At 52.4% G+C, this 19,532-nt stretch overlaps 3 protein-coding genes across 3 annotated transcripts in view; all 3 read left to right on the top strand.

The window, feature by feature from the left end:
- The window catches only part of USP36 (ubiquitin specific peptidase 36), a 272,438-nt gene that overhangs the window by 178,670 nt on the left and 74,236 nt on the right, over nt 1–19,532 (top strand). The gene's annotated exons all lie outside the window — the stretch shown is intronic.
- TIMP2 (TIMP metallopeptidase inhibitor 2) overlaps nt 1–19,532 on the top strand; it is a 51,182-nt gene that overhangs the window by 4,809 nt on the left and 26,841 nt on the right. The gene's annotated exons all lie outside the window — the stretch shown is intronic.
- On the top strand, nt 11,459–18,101 carry CEP295NL (CEP295 N-terminal like). Its single transcript, XM_058561784.1, is given in 2 exon segments — nt 11,459–16,039; nt 16,041–18,101. Coding segments are annotated over 2 exon segments (1,686 nt in total). The 5' UTR covers nt 11,459–15,830; the 3' UTR covers nt 17,518–18,101.

Here is a 19,532-nt window from a genome sequence, read left to right as displayed (position 1 = left end):
GGCTTGGGTCCTGCCTCTCCTCTCCACCGTCTCAGCTGGGTTGCCAGGAAGATCCCACTGGTACGGGCTCTGCAGTCCAAATCCTTTGGTGACGTGTGAGGGCATGGAGAACAGGGGTACAGACGGCTCCCAGGCTTATGGGGCAGGGAGGGGGGCACACAGCCACCCTAGTCCTGATGCAGAGCCACTGATCTGATAGGAGCACCTGCCCCGGACACTCCCTCCACCCCACAATGTGTACACGCTAACAAACAAAGGACCAAGGGCAGGTGGTCCTGTCGTTAGGATGGTCTTTCTGGAAAGAGAAAGCAGAGTTAGGAAATCAAGGTTGAGGAGCGTGAAGAATCCTGAATTGGAGGACAGGGCGAGGTGACATTTTCCCCAGGCATTGTTAAGTGCATCATTAGTGGTGGCGGGTGAGGGCGTGCACGAGTGTGCTAAGCAAAGGATCCAACTGCCTGGGCAAAGGTGAGAGAGAGTTCTGGGTATAGAGCAGGGGGCTTAGGGGCAGGGGCATCTGAGAGGGAGAGGGGACCAAATGTTGCCACTCTGGCTTATCACGTGGAGTCTGCATTCCATGCGGAGGACCCAAGGCAAGCCATTGAGGATGTGCACCTGTGGATGACAGCAGGCATCGCCCCGGGCATTTGCTGCAAGGCAGACGCCTGAACTGGCGTCCTGAGTTGGAGCCTTGGGGCCCTGGGGCGTGGGTATTGGTATTTCTAAGACTGTGCAGGTGCTTCTGACACCCGCCAAAGTTTTCACAGAGCCGTTGTCTCCAAAGTGGGGTCCCCAAGACAATTTTGGTTCAAGTAGAGAATGTTACAGATATTTAGTACACAGATTGACAGCTGCACTTGTACATAATTTTAAATGAACAGAGAGGTGTTGAGAGTGCTTGGCCAAGGTTCTGTTTTGTTGCTAGAGGGTCTGAACAAGAAGTGGAGACTGCAGGGACCACAGGGTGTCGGGGCGGAGGGGTAGAGAAGATGCCCCAGAATGCCAGGAGGAGAGGCAGCAAAGGGGCGGGGGGGGGGGGAGGGAGACGTCCAGACTGAGGACTGGTCAGGAGGGCCAGTGTCTCGGGGCAGGTGGATGAAGCTGGCTCCCTCAGTCCAGACCTGGGACCCCTCAGGGCCCACCCCGCTGGACCCCTGAGGTCTGGGCTGGCTGGAATCCCTGTGTGGATAAGCAGCTCCAATGGAAAAATGACCGAGACCCAGGGGAGTCCCATTTTGTGGGTCACAAATTGAGCTGCTCCCTGGGTCAGCTATGTCCCAGTAGCATCCTAGGTTAAGTTTCTGGACACCCCAGAAGGACGGACTGGGCAAGTGTTGGCTCTAAAACGCCAATCGAGATGTAGTCCTTATAAGGAAGGGTCTCAACCTTGGGCATATGGACCTCTGTCCAGAGATGGGCCTGGGGGAGTCTTGAGCCCTGAAACTATAAGCAAAGCTGTGTGTGTGTGCGTGCGCGTTCGTGCCCGTGTCTTTCTGTGAACGGGTCGTGGCTTCCACCAGATTCTCAAAGGGGTGTGTGACCCCTAAAAGGCTAGTCGCTGCCATTTAAAAAGTCTTTTTATGGCTTGTAGGGGAGAGTGGAAGACACGGTGGGCAGGGTCACTGGAACCGAAGCGTGGGCAGCCTTGAGCCCGGGCGCAGCAGCAGAGCCTGGAGTCCCAGAGTGGGACCCATGGGAGGGTTTTGTGGCCCCTGAGGGCTGTGAGATGTGGCGTGGGGTGGGAATGAAGCTGTGGGCAGGAGAGCAATTTAAGGGGCTTGTAGTCACACAGGTGAGCAGAGCAGGTACCTGCACTGGGGAAGGACTCGGGGGACAGAAGGCATGTCGTGCACCTGTCGGGGGTGGGGGGGTGGATCGAAGGGCTCGTGAGGGGAGAGGGCGTTGCCTCTGGGGTTTGACCTCAGTGCCTGGGGGCCAGGTGTCCACTAACGTGGTCAGGCGGGGTTGCATTCCTGTTGGGTTCTGCGGGGGACAGTGATATTGGGGTCTGAACAGGAAGGTCTCCAGCTGTAGCCACAGCAGGCAGTGGAAATGTGTGAGGGGACCTTGGAGAGAAGGGGAAGTGGAACACGTGAAACATGGAGGGGAAGGAGAGGCCCAGGCAGCAGGGAACTTCCATTTATAGCGACCGTGGTGAGGAGGCCACTCTGCAGCCCCATGACTTGGCCCAGCACAGTGATCCTGGACAGGTGCCCTCTGCCTCAGTTTCTCTGTCTCTGAAAAGGAGATGCTAATTTGTCTCCCTCCTAGGGTTGTGGGCTGAAGATCACAAGAAAAGGCAGAGGTAAAGTGCTTAGGGCAGTGCCCACCGGGGCTCTCGAGGTTGGGGGCACTGGCTCTTTCTGTGGCGGGCCATGGTTGTCACTCAGGTAGGGCAGAGATAGAGACACAGCTAGGCTCTGGTGCCTCCAAGAGGGAAGGCGGGGAGCAGCCAGGGCGCTGGGAGGACATCGTGCCAGTTCTGTGAGGAGAGTGGTGGTGAGAACAGTGACAGCAGCTGTCATTGGTAAGTGCAGGGTGCTTGGAACTGTATTCTGCATGTTCCTGCTTTAATGCCTAACTGTTATCCCCATTTTACAGGGGATCAAACTGAGGCACAGGCCAATTACACACCTAGGAAATAGCCGAGTAAGAAGAGAGGGTTTAAAACAAGAAGAGGCTGAATGCAGCGGTTTGGATCCATGTTGGCTTGGAGGGGTTGGTCTCTGGGGAGCAGTGCCGCCGCTCAGATGGGTGAAGGATGGAGGACCATGGAGGGAGAGAAGCTCCTGAGGGCTGACCTTGTGCGTGAGGTTTGCCTGTCACCTGGAGATGAGCTAAATGAATTAAGCTCCACCCTGACAGCAAAATATTACACAGTCATTTTACATGGTATTTTGGATTCGTGTTTATGACCTAGAAGAATGTTTAAGTGTGTTGAATTTCAAAGCCCGGTTACAGTTGATATGCTTTTACATTTTAAACACTGTCAGGTGTAACATACATTTTTTAAAACACACAACGTTTAAGTGTACATTTTAACAAAAAGTTATCAAGTGAACACCCAGGTCAAGAAACAGAACATTGCTGCCATCCTGAAATCTCTGTTTATCCCTCCTGGTCCCAAACCCCGCTCCTTTCCCTTCGAGACAACCACTGCCCTGGTTTCTATGGTGAAAATTCCCTGGCTTTTCTTTATGTAGTTTTACTATTTCTGTGTGTATCTTTATCTCATTTTTAAAAAAGTGCACACATTTAAATGCATGTATTGAGAAAAGTCTAGAAGGATGTCCATCAAAATTCTAGGCAGTGGGTGAGATCAAGGGTGATTTTTATTTTTCTTATCTGCATTTCCTGAGTTTTCTGTGGTTAAATGTAATAGTTGTGTAATTATTGAAAGGTTAAAAGGCATTGGGGAAGGAGAGGCGGGGTGGAGGGATTCTTCAGGGTGGGAGGGGCAGAAGAGAAGGCCCAGGGGAGGGAGGGAGAACCTGAGCCTGGAGTGGGGCTCACCACTGGGGGCTGCCCAGCTCTGCCTCGGGTCCTCCGGGGAGGAGATTACACGAAGAGTTTATATTGTACAGCATCGGGAGGGCCCTGGAGCTGGGTTCATCTGGTGTTTCCCAGATAAGACAGGCAGTGTGTTTCTGCCTGGGTACTGCTGCAGGGAGGCTGCATCCTTCTCATCCTCACAGCGGGAGCACGTGATGGCAGTGGGCCTCCTAAAACTGCTGGCCTTTCTGGGCTGGGCGAACTACGCCCACTGCCGCAGGAACGCCTGTTGTTGTAAATAGGGTCGTACTGGGATGCGGCCACGCCCATTTGTTGTGCAGCGTCCACAGCTGCTTTGAGCTACGGCAGCAGAGTTGAGTGATTGCAACACAGACCACATGGCCGGCAGAGCCTCAAGCAGTTACTATCTGGCCCTTTAGAAAAACTTCCGGGCCGGACTGGGGCTGAGTCAGGAGGGCGACTGCACAGGTGTGAACTTCTGGTGCTGGCTCACCTCTCACCTGGTTGCCTGCTCTCTGCTTTCTAGGAGCAGAGTGACTTGAGAAGAAATGATGCCTGGGGGTATTATTAACTGAACTGACCCCAAAGATACAGTGAATCCACCCACCTTTTCTGGGCTCTTGAGCCTGTGAGCAAAGTGGCCTAGAAGAGGGAGAGATGAGCTTCAAGGCAAAAACTTGGATTTCTGTTGTGGAATGTTCCATGGGTGAAGAGACTCTGAGATCTATCGGTGCATCCAGAACCTGGCTTGGGTGGAGACTTTATTTGGCCCTTTCTGATCTGTAGTCTGGAGATCTTGGTTGGGGCCACCTTTATAGACTTGGCGAATAAGCACATGGGCCTTGCTGCAGGCTTTACCGAGGCCCCGCTGATTATAGTCAGAGGCCCTGGTTAGAAAACACTTCAACAGCTGATTCTTAGCTTAACCGAGGACAGAATGAGGAAATGGACCACATTATAGAGAAAAAAGACCAAGTGGAAGGTAGTGGGAGAAAAAGCCTGGACTTCGGAGCCAGCTAGAACTGGTTCCGAATCCTGACTCTGGGCCTCTCTGAGCCTCAGATTCCTCTTCTATAAAAGCAGGATTAAACTTCTCAGAGTTGTGCCATCGTAGACACTGTAAATTTCTGATGGATGGGTAAAGTATGCAAAAGCATTGAAGGGGCTCGATAGAGGTTAGTCACACCCACCCCCATCTAGAATTTTGAGACCCTGGACGATGCTTCTGAGAAACCTTGTGGTCTCTGTCCCTGGAGCTCTTTAAGAAGCAAGTCATGTATGTGGAGCAGGAACATAAGCCTCCCCTTTACGTCTGTGGTGGCTCTGTTTTCTCTCTTCCTTCTGCAACATGCTTAAGCCCAGCCCGGCTTCTCTGCCGCCCAGCTCGCTTCTGTTGCCCTCTGCCTTCCGTCCAGATCAGGAGTTCAGGGAGCGTGGATTCTCAGGGCAGGCCAGATGCCAGGAGGAGGACCGAGTGCTTCTTCCTGGTCACGCTGGATCACGACACTAGGTAGGAATTTCAGCGTTGACGGTCTGCCGCTCTGCCCTTTTCCATGCCGCCACATCCTGGTCACGCCAGGCAGGTGAGAATTCACCGTGCTGAGTTGGTTGACCCTCCCCCATGAGAAGGAGTGGAAGAGAAGGGCAGGGGTCAGAAGAAAGCCGAGAGTGCAGTGGAGGCGTTAGACGTGGAGACTTGAGTAACGATGCTCTTAGGCTGTGTCTCTGGAGTGTGTGCACATACTCCATGAAATCGGCTCACGATGGCTCTCACCACCAGGCTCTAACGCTGAGGAAGATTCCCTAATCCATTTGCCCACAGGCATGCGGCTGCAGCAGTCCCGGCTGCAGCCACAGCCGGGGGCAGGAGTCCAGGTGCTTTCAAGAGACGGCACTCCCTGTCACGGGAGAAAGGACCGGGGTCACTTGTGGGCTTCAGGTCCGTGCTGGATTGCCCTGTCCAGAGGAGCGTGTCTGTCTTCAGAAGGAGTGTGCTGGCCGTCCCTGTGGCAGGGCGGCTCTAGGGGCTCACAGGCTCCGTGCTTTCTGGACAAAGGCTTACATGGACACACACACACACAGTTCTCTCCTGGGGTGTTTTCTCGACAGCCCTCCTAGTATTTAACCTTCCATCCTCAGAAGTCCCTGGGAGGAGAGGACCAGCCTGGGCCTGCCCGGGCAGAACCAAGTACTGCAGGAGGAACGGGGTCAGAGCAGACCTGTAATGAGCATCACCGGTCCCAGATTCTCAGCGTCACGTCTTGTCCACTTCTCCCAGTTGGCTCCAGGACAGGGAATGGAGGAACAGACGTAGGGTGGTCTCTGCGTTTTGTGCACGGGTTCTGGAAAGCGGGATAAAACCACCAGACGAGTAGTCACCAGTCATAAGTCTCTTAGATAAAAATATGAATTGTCCAGGCTTTCCAGGGCACGAGGACTTTACAGCTCTCTTATCTACAAGGACTCGGTGAGGTTGGTAGGGCAGGTGTCCCCTCCTGTCTGAATGGGGAGCAGCTTGACTTGCCCAAGGTCGCACAGCTGAGGGGTGGTGCCCAGAGTCTCAGGAGCTGGATCCTGGCTCAGTCACTGGAAATGGGATTGGACGCCACAGGGTTGGACTTTTCATTGCTCTGTTCCATCTGGCCAAGAGGCGTGTTGTCCTTGGAACGACGTGACTCTAGGTGTGTTTCCTCTTAACCTGAGCAGTGTAGAGGCTTGGAAGGGCATTTTGGCAGCGCAATCAAGGGCTTTAAAAATAAGTCTCCCTTTGATCCCCCAACTCTATATCTAGGAATTTTTCTGCAGGAAGTAGTTAGGGACACATGCTAGCATTTAGTCACGGGGCTATCCATCACAGTCTCGTTTATCTTAGGGAAATGTTAGAAACACCTGTGCATACAGCAGCAGGGAGTGGTTAAATAAATCACAGCTTTGGATGCTCTGCGGGACCAAATGGTGTAGGATTTTTATTTTTTATTGAAATGTAAGATGTTCAGATAAATGAGAGGAAATTAGACTTTCTTGTGCAAGTGTATGTTTTCCAGTTTTTCTATGATGAACTTCAATGATATGTGTCATTTTCAGAGTTTGCTAAAGTATGGGTTTAATTCAGTCAATGGTAGTATGGAACCAGACACTTAAAGCTGGGTTGGTCCTACGTCAGTGGAGGGACCCGGAGGGAGGGGCCGCTGAGCAGAGCAGGTTACTGCAGAGGGTGGGCGCTGCATTCTAGGAATCACAAACATATATTGTCAGGAGAGCTCAGGCTGGGGAGAAATATCTTCAATCCAGAAACAGCCTGGAGAGGATGGCAGTGGTGGCTGTGCTGAAACATTCCGGAAGGCCATCAGAGGCCCCATAAGCTGTAGTTTTTGGCCACCATGTTATTTCCCCCTTCCCTAAAACTTGTCCCTTGCTTGGGTGGCTATACAAGACCATGCTTCGAGGCTGAGGACTGGGCAGTATTCTCTGGTGAGGAGGAGTAGACGCGAAGCTTTGTATCTATGGGGCCAAGGAGAGGGACTCAAAAAAGTGGGTGGGTGGGGACTGTGGTTGAGAATTTTCCCATGGGGAGAATTCCTTCTGCCCCACGCCAGGTCAGGGACCAGACGACCTCTCCAAGGGCACTTCCAGCCCCAAACAAAGGCTTTTGTCCCAGGATCGGCTCTCCTGAGACGTAACCTCCCTAAGATTCCCACATTTCAGCCAAGTTTCTGCTGTTGACTTTCTTCTCTCAACAACCCAAACCCCAAGAATCAGTTGCTTTGACTTCTTGGGGCCAAAATCACGTACCTCAAACGAAATTTCTTGTCATGTCTGTGGAGGGTGTCCATAGCCCTAGAAACGAGGTCCGGCATGTCTGGTTTCTTATTTTGTGCGGGTGGGTGGGTGACACGGGCCCGGGCCAGGATTCCCTCTGCCCCGCCTCCAGTCGGCTCAGCTCAGCAGTGGCATCCTGGAGGAGCATGTGTCCCCGACCCGAGTGGGAGCAGACACTCTCCCTGCGGGAGAAGGGGTGGCAGGCGTCGACGGGGAGCCGTGACCTTGGAGTGCAGCGGCCCTGGGAGAAGAGCGACACCCGGATGAGGAGCGCCATCGCCGTGCTGCCAGGCTGGGGAGGGAGGGGCGTCCAACGCTGTGGACGCCCTCCTTAAACACCTTCAGAACGCCCCGTGTTGGCCGTCCCTCTGTGCATCACCCCAGCTGTTTGAGCCGAGTCTTTATGATTGGTGGACTCACAAGTGTCCTGACAGGTGCTCACCCTCTGGCTGGCTCGTCACTGTCCCTGACTTCACCCCTGCTCTGATGTCACAGCGCAGCAGCTCTGTCATTCCCATGGCAGCGGCCTGCCCTGGTTCACCAGCTGGGCAGACACTGGTGGAGGTGAGGAGCTGCGGTTCCAGCCAGCTTTGGTCAGTGGGCCCCAGAGACCCCATTCAGACCATCCAGGGCCAAGGTTTTTGTTGTGTCCCCCCTAGATCCATCGTGGGGTGGGGTTCTTTCTGGGCCCTGCTATTTGGTGAGGCTCCTAAGAGGGCCTTGGAAAGCGAGCAGTCCGGGTCTCCAGGCCACATGTCCACACGCAAGTCGCTGCAACATGGGGCTGTCCGTAGACAGTTTGATCCGGAAGGATGGGTGGCGGAAGCTGGTGGGACAGGCTTGAGGATAAATGTGGTTCTGTGGCGGGTAGGGGAAGAGGTTGTCATGCGGCAAGAATAGCTGTTGGTAGTGGAGACCCCTGACCTAGGCTGGTACCTGGAATCGGTAAGGTTTGAGGGAAACCCGATGATTAACATTGTCCAGAGACATTTAATAAGCTGGCAGTAGGAGCCATAAGTGGCCCACCTGGCGAGCCTGATGTCTCCTGTAAGTTTGGAAGAGTCTGGGCTTCATGTCTGTCTTTGTGAAGCTGTTTGAGGAGATAATGGAGACATGATGGGCCTGAGCTTGTTCCCCTGCAGCTTGTTGCCCAGCCATCTCTGCCTTCTAGAACTGTTCCAGTCCTGGCTGTGCGTCAGGGAGATGGTGCAACATACAGACTCACAAGCCCCACCTCCAGCATTTGGGTGAAAAAACCTACTAAGGGATCTGGCCAGGACTCACATTCTACCACGACTATGCCCCCCATGCCCTCCAGGTGATTCTGATGCAGCCAATCCAAAACCTAGCCAGCTTTAGGAACCACCCCTCTGGAACTCAGCTGAGAGTCATGAAGTGGGCAAAAACTGAGGTTCTGGGCAGCACACTGGGTGTCACAGGGTGTATTTTTAGAGGTTAAAACTCAAGAGAAATGGAGTTAAAAATGTTTCTGATGTTTGTTTTATCTGGGCTTGGCTTGGATGCCTCCAGTGATGGGTGTCTCACTACCTACCAAGTCAGCCCAATGATCTCAAGACAACTGATTAGAAAGTGCTTCTTACCGCCCCACCAATTTCTGCCTCCCTGTAATGTGTCCTCGGTGGTCTAGTTCAGTCAGCTGGAGATACACACAGTAAGTACCACCTTCTTCCCCGAACAGCTCGCCAAGCATTTGGGTGTTTCAAATGGTGATGAGCGCTAGCATCTGTATAGATGGTGCTGCTATTACTATCCCCATTTTACAGAGGAGCAAACTGAGGCATCCGGAATTAAGAAACTTGCACTAGGTCATACAGTTAGGTCGTACTCTTAACCACCACATTATGCTGTTCTAGACTTTTCTATCACTGCAAGCCCCCCTCCAAACATTCTTGGTTGCTTAGGACTTTTCTTCCTATGACCCTTCTTGTTTGTTTTTTCATTCTTCTCCTGAACTCTGAGGTTCCAGCTCTTCTCTCCATCCTTATCACTCGACCTTGTCGGAATCCCGTCTGAGAAGACACATCTCTCCGTTATTCAGATTTTCCCCTTATTTAGTAAAGGTGTAGTTCTCATTTGGTGTATATTTCTTATTAGATTAATTTCTAAGCATTTCAATAGTTATATTTTGATTTTGAAACTTTTTCCCATGACGTTGTCTAGTTAGCCATTGCTGGATATAGACGCCTCTTACCTTTTTACAGTTATTTAGATACACGTCTGACCGTCAGCTCCTTGTGCGTAGGACCAACCGTCTGTCTTTACGTCTCTGCAGCGCTTAGATGGTTGCTGGGCCTTGCTGCAAGCCAGGCGTTATTCTGAGTGCTTCCCGGGCTCTCAATGATCCTCACGGTGTCCCACAGCACGGCGGCAGGGTGGGTGCTCCTGGGATGTTGGCATGCCTTGGCCACGTTCCCCACGGTTGATCCCAGTGCCTCTTTCACGCTGGGGCCTGGATCGTCCAGGCAAGGTCTGACCAGCGCGAGGCTGGGCTGGACCATGACCCCACTTTTTCTAGGAGTTCCTGTCAAGTGAAGGTCACATTGGCTCTCTCAGCGGCCACGTGTCTCTGCTGACTCGTAGCTCACAGCCAGCTCAAGCCCTTTGTCTCCAGCATTGCTGCTTCAGAACTACGTTCCCCTACTTTGCACTGTGACAGTTGGATTTGGGGACCTACATGGGGTTGTAGATGTGTTCGCAATACGTTTTGTCTTGTTAGGTTTGGCCAGATGTTCCAGGCTGTTACAGGTCTTCTGAGCTGGAGGGTGGCATTCCAGCATCGCGGCTGGTTCATCTCCCCATGGGTGATGGTGTGCAGGGGAGGATGACATCTAGAATCGATAAGCTTAGATTCAAACACTCAGTGCTTAGAAGAGCCTGTCTGTGCCCCAGACTTATTCACCCTCACTTCAGACGCAGTTCTAACAAGCTGCTTTGTGTGGGTGCCAGCCCATGGCAGTTTAGAAGCCATATGGAAAAGGAAGATAGGAGGCCATCAGACACACAGAAAGTTACAACCAAGGAGGGGGACTTAGGAAGCTATAAAAAGATGACTTGAAAAACCTATTCTGGGGTCATTTCATTTAAGGAACTCTGTCTTATACATCTCTCTCTTTTTTTTTTTTTGGTCCTATACATCTTAAAAGCCCTTGAGGGACTCCCTATATTCTAGTCCTGAAGATTTTCCAGAGTTTTCAAAAAAAAAGGTCAAATTGTATCTATTCTTTGTACTCTCAGAAGACAGAGAAATGATTAATTTTACATATGAAAGAGTAAGCTTTAATTATATGGAAATATCCTCTCTCTGGCCATGCCAGCTAATGGGAGCCCTTCTATATCTACTTTTAAATGTTTCAAAGAAAGAGTGCTATACCGCGTCACCCAGGTGCTGAGTCTGTGCGCCTTTGGAGAAAGGCAGGAGCATTTTCCTTGTTGCTCTGGAGGCCAGGGGACGTCCTCCAAGGAAGCAGGAACTGGATCTGGGCTGGGAAATGTGGGTAGGATGGGGGGAAGGTGTCCGTTTGAGGAAGAAGAACCCACATGAGCATGAGCACAGTTGTGGTGCTGGGCCTGGGTGGGGGGCATTTGGGGATGGCAAGGAGCCTGGACAGCCATGCCCAGCTGGGGAAGGGGAGCTGGATCATGAGCTGCTGGAACATTCTCAAGCCTGCAGGCCAGGGATTGCCCAACTGACTTTGATGAGATGGTTAACTGAGCACATTCCTGGGCCCCTCCCCACAGAGGCTGGGATAGGATCAGTCTGGGCCAGGGCCCAAGAATCTGCATTTTAGCTAGCAGCTCAGGTGACCGTGGTGCAGGTGGCCTGTGACTGTGTTTGGAGACTGGCTGGTGTGGACAAAGGGAGCCGTTGTAGATGCTGCAAGTCCTGCAGCTGGTTGAAGAAGAAGGGCGGCTCTAGCCCAGTGGCAGGAGGAGGGGTCAGGCGTGGGAGTGGGGGAAGGGGGGACAAGCTGATTAGCGGGCTTTTAGAGGGGCTCAGCTTCTGTAGGGTAGGAGGCCAGCGATGAGGGGCGGATTGAGACACAGATACTGGGTAGAGACCATTTCCTGCGGCATCGCTACCCAAAGTGTGGTCCATGGACCAGCAGCATCGCATCCCTGGGAGCTCCTTAGACATCAGCGTCTCGGGCCTAACCCAGACCTGCTGCATCAGGACCCGACTTTCAGCAAGATTCAGGAAGCAGTGTGCTAGATCTTGCCTTTCAATGTTCAAGCAAAAAACTTGAATGGAAAGGGGGAGGGTAGTCCATTTGATGAACTTAGGTAAATACACACAGAACACGTGAAGGCCTGTCTCAGCACCAGAGGCCAAGCCCCTCTCAGTCATGGGAGGTCAGAGGTCAGATAAGAACAAAACTCAACCTAGGACAGAGTCCTGGCTCTCAACTCTGACCACCCTCAGCTTCAGGGTAGGAGACTGGGATCAGGGGTCTGCCTGCTCAGATTTGAATCCTTGCTGCACAGCTTGTGAGCTGTGTGGCCTTAGGCAAATTACTTAACGTCTCTGAGTCTGTCTCCCCATCAGAAAATGGAGATAGGAATAGACATGGTGAGATGGCATGTGCAAAGTGTGTGAATACCGTGAGTCACAGGGCTCTGCTAGCAGCTAGGTCTACATGGTAATCAGTGTCACGTCCCTCGGCAAGCTCCGTTTTACTGTTTTCTTCACGTATTTTACCTCATGTGGTTAAATGTCTGTGAAATCACACCCAGTCTCAGGGGCTCAGATGATGCCTCCGATGACGTGCTGGTCCAGCCAAGAATACGAGGTGTGTGAGGCCCTAGACCCCAAGTTCCCCGAGGGCGTGACATCTGTGTGTTGGTCACCTGGGAATCCAGGGCATGAGGTTCACATCATCCTGACCACCGCGGTGGGCGGCGTGGTTACCGGGGGATCTGGCAGCACCACCAGCTCTTGCGGCATCGCCACAACAGACCCCAACCATTAGAGGGCCTGGTCCTTGTCACAACTGCCACCTGTTAGCTGTGTGACCGCCCACTGTGCTGACAGGCCCGTGAGGACTGGCTGTGGGCAGGTCATGCCTTAGTGGCCCTGGGTGGGCAGCATTATGCCTCTTGTACACGTGAGGTCACAAGGGGTCACGGCAGGACCTGCTGTCTGCGACTGGAACCACGGCCTCCGATAGTGGCGCTCACTGCCGTTTCTCCTCGCGGGACGTGGGGCACCCGGGAGTCTCCTTGGGGGGCGAGAAGGCAGGAGGGCTGCCGAGGGCCTGGCGCTTCCCTGCTGCCCGTGGGGAGGGTCCGTCTCTGGTGGCCTGGGACAGGGTCTGCTTCTGCTGGAAAGCTGTCTGAGCGAGTGCCCAACGTGGCCGCTGCAGAGGTGAGCAAGGAAAATGGGCCCAGTGTCCGCCTAGTGCTACTGGAGGCCAGACGGGTGTCCACCTCACCTTCCTGTCTGCTGCCCTGAGTGGGGCTTCTGTGGGGACAGGGCTGTGGTTTTCCCCAGTGGTCGAAGGCAGCCGGCATGGGGCAGCCCGTTCAGCTCTGGGGGAACAGGGTGAGAAGACCAGAGGGAGACGGGATGCCCAGAACACTCTGGTCTCAAGTTAGCAAGCAGGGAAGGGCTGGGAGGTGACAGCATGGAGGAGCCAGATGTGGGCGGAGGGTGTGCCGGGTGTCACAGGATTTTCAGTTTCTGAACTATGGAGCTGACTAATTTCTGGACTTTATCCCCAAGATCTCTGTTCAGATGTTTTGAGTTTTCATCCATTTGCGTGTCTCCAGGAAAACCAACTCGGCAGTTTTGGGGTGCCCACCGTAGTGGGCCTGGCTCAGGATGTAGCAGGGTGGACGGTGGGGCCCTCTGGAGTGGGAGAGGCTCGTCCACATTTACTGATCATTGCTGGTTAAGCAAGGGTGTGAGCCAGTGGCTCCAGGCACTGAAACAGACATTGGATCTTGGGGTGCGATTATCTCCGTTCTCTCCAGGTGTCTTCTCAGACAGATAAAGGGACATTCACAGCTGCCCAGACCTCTCCCCACCTGGTGGACACTCTGTGGCCATTCCCAGGGGTGGGAAGAGCTCAGTCTTTGGCGTTTGAGACTCAGATTCGAACCCGGTTCCTCCGTGTGAGCTGGGAAAGTTATTCAGTCCCTCTGAGCCTCTGTCTCTGTGTGGCACGTGCTTCCAGTTCTCTAGGGCATGTGCTTCGGAGTGCAGTTGCCGGGTCATATGGTAAATCTGCCTTTACCATTTACCGCCAAACAGTTCTCCAAAGTGGCCACACCATTTTGCAGTCCCTCCAGCAGTGTCTGAGGGCTCCAGTTTCTCCACATCGTCGCCAACGCTTGTTATTGTCAGTCTTTTGAATTATGGCCATTCCAGTGGGTGTGAAGTAGTGTCTCATTGTAGCTTCCATTTTGTATTTCCCTGATGACCGTTGAGGTTGGTTGTCTTTTTATGTGCTTTATTAGCCATACAGTGTCGTCTTTGGTGAAGTGTCTATTTCATTCTTTTGCCCATTTTTAAATGGGATTATTTGTCATCCTATTGAGTTGTCAGGGTTGTTAATATCATCTGGACTCAGGTCTGTTGTTGGCAATATGATGTGCAGGCATCGCCTTCCAGTCTGTGCCTTGTGTTTTCTCTTATTAATGATGTCTTTTGAAGTGCAAAGGTTTTTAATGTTGATGGTGCCAAGTGTATCAATTTCTTTTATTGCTTGCACTTTTGGTGTTGTATCTAAGAAATCTTTGCCTAACCCAAGGGCATGAAGATACACTTATGTTTCCTTCTAGGCATCTGTAGTTTTAGACCTTACATTAAGTTTGATGATCCATTTCGAGTTAATTTTTGTACGTGGTGTATAATTTTGTACATGGTGAGATTAGGATCTAAATTCGTCTTTTTTGCATGTGGAATATCCAGCTGTCCAGCACCATTTGTTAGGGGACAAAACAAGCAAACAAACAATTCTTTCCCCCATTGAATTGCGGTGGCATCTTTGTTGAAAATCTCAATCATTGTGGTTCATGCCCCCAACTTTCTCTCCCTCTCCTCTTGCTCATCATGGTGGTTGGCAGACTGGTAGAATGTAATGTTAGCCACTATTCTAAGTGTATAACTGCACAATCAAATTTACAAAAGCCAGCAGCAGGGTGACCAGCCGAGGTTGGTCAAAGGCGCTGTGGTCTGCCTGAGCAGCAGAGGCCTGTCTGCCACTCACCAGCTGTGTGATCTGGGTCAAGTTTCTTAATTGCTCTCTGCCTTAGTTTCCCCCCCTGTGAACCAGGGGTGATAATAGCTCCTTACCTCAAAGGTTGCTGTAAAAGAGATGAGTAAATACGTGTAAGGGCCTGCGGGGAGCCTGCACGGGTAACATTAGCTGTTCCATAGCTGACCCAGTGGTGTTTTCTGATACTGTGATTACCTTGGGCTCAAAGTGCTTGGCCTGGCTCCACACAGACTGAACTGGAAGAAGGGAGGTGGCAGTTGAGGGGTGCTCCACACGGACGGCCGCTGCCCACGAAGCAGCTCCTCCAGCCATGGATCTGGCTGCTGTTGACATCAGCTGCAGATGCCAGCAGACGTGACTCCACACTCTTGGTGTAAACACACCTCCTCCCCGGGAAGGCCTGGCAGAGCACATGTCCCTTCCTGATGCCAGAGGGTCCCCTTCTGATAGTTTACATGAGGAAGGAGTTGGGAATCATGAAAAAAGAAGTACCACCGGCTTATCCTCCTCTCCGATTGGTTTGCATTGGGTTGTAGTATCAAACATGCACACACACGCACACTTGCTGCACACACATACGTGCACACCTCCCCCTGCAACCCTCCCCACACACCCCTGCCTGGCAGGCTTCTCCTCCTCCACCCCTTCCTCCTTTCATTTATAAGGCGCTCTCCCTCCAGAGGGCAAAGCATTTGCACCCGTCCCCCCCACCTGAACCCTAGCATGTCTCCTAGGGTGGGGCTCTCAACCTCGGCCCTCCTGACATCGGGGCTGGATCCCTCTTCGTCATGGGGCTGTCCTGTGTGCTCCAGGATGTTGAGCATCATCCCTGGCCTCCACTCACTAGATGCCAGTAGCACCACCTCCCTCCAGTATGACAATAAAAAATGTCTCCAGACATTGCCATATGTCCCCTGGGAAGCAAAACCACACCCTGTTGAAAACAGCTGCCCTACAGGATCTTGTTAAAGGTGAGCAAGACAGAAATCCGGGGACACAGTGGGCCTTCACGGGCAAGTGACGGGGGAGAGAGCTGGAGGGACACGTTGTAGAACTTATCCATTCAGAGCCCCACGTGCCTTGTCTCCAGGGGCTTGCTCACTCTCCTCGGGACGCTCTGAGCAGCACGTGTCCTGCCCTTGTAGGCTTGACTTGGAACAGCCGTGGCATCTGTGGCTCCTCAGCCCCTGGTGCCCTTGAACCTCCGCTCTAGGCTCACACCATCTTCCCTCCGAAGCTGTGTCTACAGAGGTCTCCAACATGAAAAGAAACACACACAGAGCTGCTTGGCTGAGTCCTAGCCCTGACGATGAAGCCTTGCTTTTGAGGCAGAAGCACAAATTGCTACAAGTCAGAGAAAAAGGAGACCTTGCTCTGCAGAGAAGACAAGACCTCAAGTGGTGGAAAAGCCAGCAGCTCCAGCACTTGGCCGAGGAGTTGAGGACAGAGTGGCGGGGGCCCCAGCCAGCCAGTCCGAGGTCTGGAGAGGCTGTATTTCATGCATCTCTTAGGTTTGGGAGGAGGACAGGCTAAGGATCATGAACCTGACCTGGAGCTGCCAGCCCAGCGAGGAACAGCCCGGCCACAAAGGGCCAGGGAGAAGCACAGAGCAGCCGTCAGAGAAGAGAAGAGTTGCAAAGAAGAGCTGATGAGACAGCAGCCCTGGCATACCAGGCCTCAGAGGAGAGCAGCGGGTTTGGAGAAGCAGGGAGCGACCAAGGCTGTGGGCCCGACTCCTCCGCCCCCGAGCCCGCCCGAGAAGCATAAGGGGAAACGAGCGCCTTCCACAAAGACCAGCGGTGGCCACCGTCCTGTGGACCCTTGAGTGAGCAAGGGCCTGGATGTGGAAAAGCTCTTGGTTGTGGCAGGAAAGACCAAGGACCTGGAGGAAAGGGAGAAAGAAATCACCCGGGAGGGGAGGAGGCAGCTGGGAAAGGGGTCGGCTCATCTTGTTCAAGGCCTGAGAAACACCTCTCTGCATCAGAGTCCCGAGGGCAGAGCGAGAGACCTGGAACAGCTGTGGCCAGTCAGCTCGACTTGCAGAAGGGGAGCTGCGCTGCAGGCATCTCAGTGCGAGCGCGGTGACAAGAGCAAGTGGCAGAGAGAGCTCGAGTTTGCCTTCGAAGAGTTGTTTAACACAAACAGGAAGCTGAAAAAACACCTGAGCTTGTACCTTGAAGCTAGGCCCGGGATGGATCAGAACCCCAGTGAAGAACAGGGCTTCTCAGAGAGGCAAGAACGGGGAGGTGAGACCCAATGAGAGAAGAAAACCCTAGATGCAGAAATGGAAATGGTGCCTGCCCGGGAATCCGCAAGTCCAGCGGAGGTGGACGCCCACCAGACACCGTCCAGAACCCGTTTGGAAAAGTTACTAAGCAAGCTTGAGAACCAAAAATATCGTCGGATGGCCAAGCCCACATTTCAGAATGAGAGAAGGTGGTTGTCTCCTGAGGCAGGAACATTTGTCAATGATGAGAACCCGCTCCTGCACAGCACGGAACCTGGACAAGAACTGCCCAGACCCGACACGCTGGACACATGGCCTCACCCACAAGGACAGGCGGGCAGGATCGGCTTGGTGGTGTCAAAGCAAAAGCAGAAAATGGAGATGGAAGCGAGAAGAGGAAAGCAGCTGGAATTGATTGAACAAGCTGAACCCCCGCAGATGAGCTTGGAAGCCCACTCCCAGACAGAGCGTGAGGATGAGAGACCGGAGCAGACAAGAGCTCGCCTGGCTCGTCTGCAGTCTTCCTCCCCTCGAGACCGGGAGGAGGGAGGAGGGTGTGGGCCCGATGCTGCTTCCGCCTCGGCCGCCAGCACCACCGACGATGACGGGCACAGTCAGATGATCTGTGACCTTCAGCAGCAAATTTTAGAGCAGAACCAGTTGCACAAGCAGTTTCTTGAAGAAGCCAGGAAGCGCTTGCGAGAGTTTCAGAGAATATGATAAAAGGGAAAGTCCCACCCGTGATAAATACATCGCTGATGACTGGGCGTTATGCTGAACTGGTCCTTGAGTCTGTGAGATCTGTCTTTGCGTCGTCTATTGGGAAACTGATAGGCCTCTTTAAAATGGGTCATCTATCGTTCTGCCATGCTTTGGAGCAAGTTCCTCTGCAGGAATTGTACTATTCTCTAATCTTGCCTTTAAAACTAAGTCCTCTTCAGGAAGGCTTCTTAGCACAAAAACAGGAGCCCTTGTGGGATGCAGTAAGTGGGTCTGGCCAGCATAGCACAGAGGGGTCTCCCAGAGCCAAGGTGTTTTCATGTGCACAAGCACAGATGGAAACTCCAGGTAAATTAAGCACTTCAGATGTTTTAGCCAAATAAACACTAGACTTTCGGGGCATCCAAGGTCAGACAGGCACGGTGTCAAAAGAGACATCGCTGTTGCTTAGCCACTGGCTGAGACATAAATGGAGAGATTTAACAAAAACCTCTTCCAGTCTTTCAAACCAACATCACTAAATAGGACATCACTTAGTAACACTCTTGTAGCTTTAATATTAGAAAGCAGGAGGGAGAGAGAGAGAAAGGGGAAGGGAGGGAGAGGGAAGGAGGAGGGAGAGGAAGAAAGACAGAAGGAGAGAGAGAGAAGAGGGGAAATGGTTCCCAGCAACCCAGCCCTGATAGGTGACTCCCTCAGGGCTGGCAGTGGTGGGGGAACCTGGGTGTCTGGTTAGTTTCCTACCCCCCAGCTTTACCTCTGACTCGGCAGCCGTGGAGACCCTACACTGGGTTGGGTTTTATCTGCCAATTGCATACTTAGGGACTGGGACGGGGTGGACAAACTTTTTCTGCAAAAAGCCAGATGGCACATATTTTAGGCTTTGCCGGCCATACGGTTTCCGTGGCAACTGCTCACCCCTGCTGTTGCAGCTCAACGCAGCCATGGACAATGCAGGAATGAATGGCGTGGCCGAGATCCGACAAGACTTGATTTACAAAAATAGGTGGGGGCTGGATTTGGCCCCTGGGCCATAGTTAGCTGACCCTGGACTAGCATATCAAGGAGATGGTTCCTGCCTCCTTCCCTCCCTTCCGAGGACTCAGATACACTGAGTTGGATCAACCGTTTTCGGTCATGACACATTTGTATCATTGGTCCCTGAATGGCCTTTTTTATCTTATATATACGTTTTAGACAACGTAATGAACAACTGTGAGCCCACCACCCAAACCCAAAATCTGGGATATTTGCTGAACGCCAGCTTCTGTCTGTGTCCTGTGTGCTGCTTCCCCTTTCTGCACCTCTTCCTCCTTAGCTATATGCCTGCCGAACCTGGGGGTGGTCCCTACCTTTCATTATATGTTCAAGTGTGTGTGCGTGTGTGTGTATGTGTGTAAAAATTTATATACACAACACTATTTAGTTTTACTTGAGTTTGAACTTTATAAAAAAGATGTTATACCATGTGTGGTCTTTTGGAAGCTTTTTTTTGGACTCGGCATAGTTAATTCCTCCATGTCACACATAGGTGTGATTTGTTTATTTTCGCTGCAGCGTCATATCATCATGTGACTATCAGAGCCTTCTTTCCAGGATCATAGCTTCTTCTCTGTTTTATGCCTGTTCCCAAAAAGAGAACTACGTCCTTAGTGCATTTGGATCAAAAGGCCAGGCATCAAAAAGTTTGAACACTAAGTGGGATGTCGGTGTGGGAAAGGTCCTGTCACTCCTTCTCTTTCCCATTTTCACCTTTTCTGTTTTTGCCCTGGAAAATGTTGACGTAATCTTATACTATTTTTCCTTGACAAATACTGAGTGAGAGACACTGCCCCAGTTACTGGACATGAACAGTGGACAACACACCTGGGAATCACAGGGCTTACGTTCTAGTGGAGGATACAGGTAATAGGTAAATGTGCAGTGACAGGTGGCAATGGTGGGATTCCCCGGAGATGTTGAGTGACGCCCAGTTACATGTCCCTGAGAGCCCTGAGCCAGGCTTCCCTGGAGAG

This window comes from Diceros bicornis, chromosome 18, assembly GCF_020826845.1.
Source record: "Diceros bicornis minor isolate mBicDic1 chromosome 18, mDicBic1.mat.cur, whole genome shotgun sequence".
In the NCBI taxonomy this organism is placed as follows: domain Eukaryota; kingdom Metazoa; phylum Chordata; class Mammalia; order Perissodactyla; family Rhinocerotidae; genus Diceros; species Diceros bicornis.
Note: the sequence above shows the minus strand (reverse complement) of the source record. Positions and strands in the feature narration are given on the sequence as shown.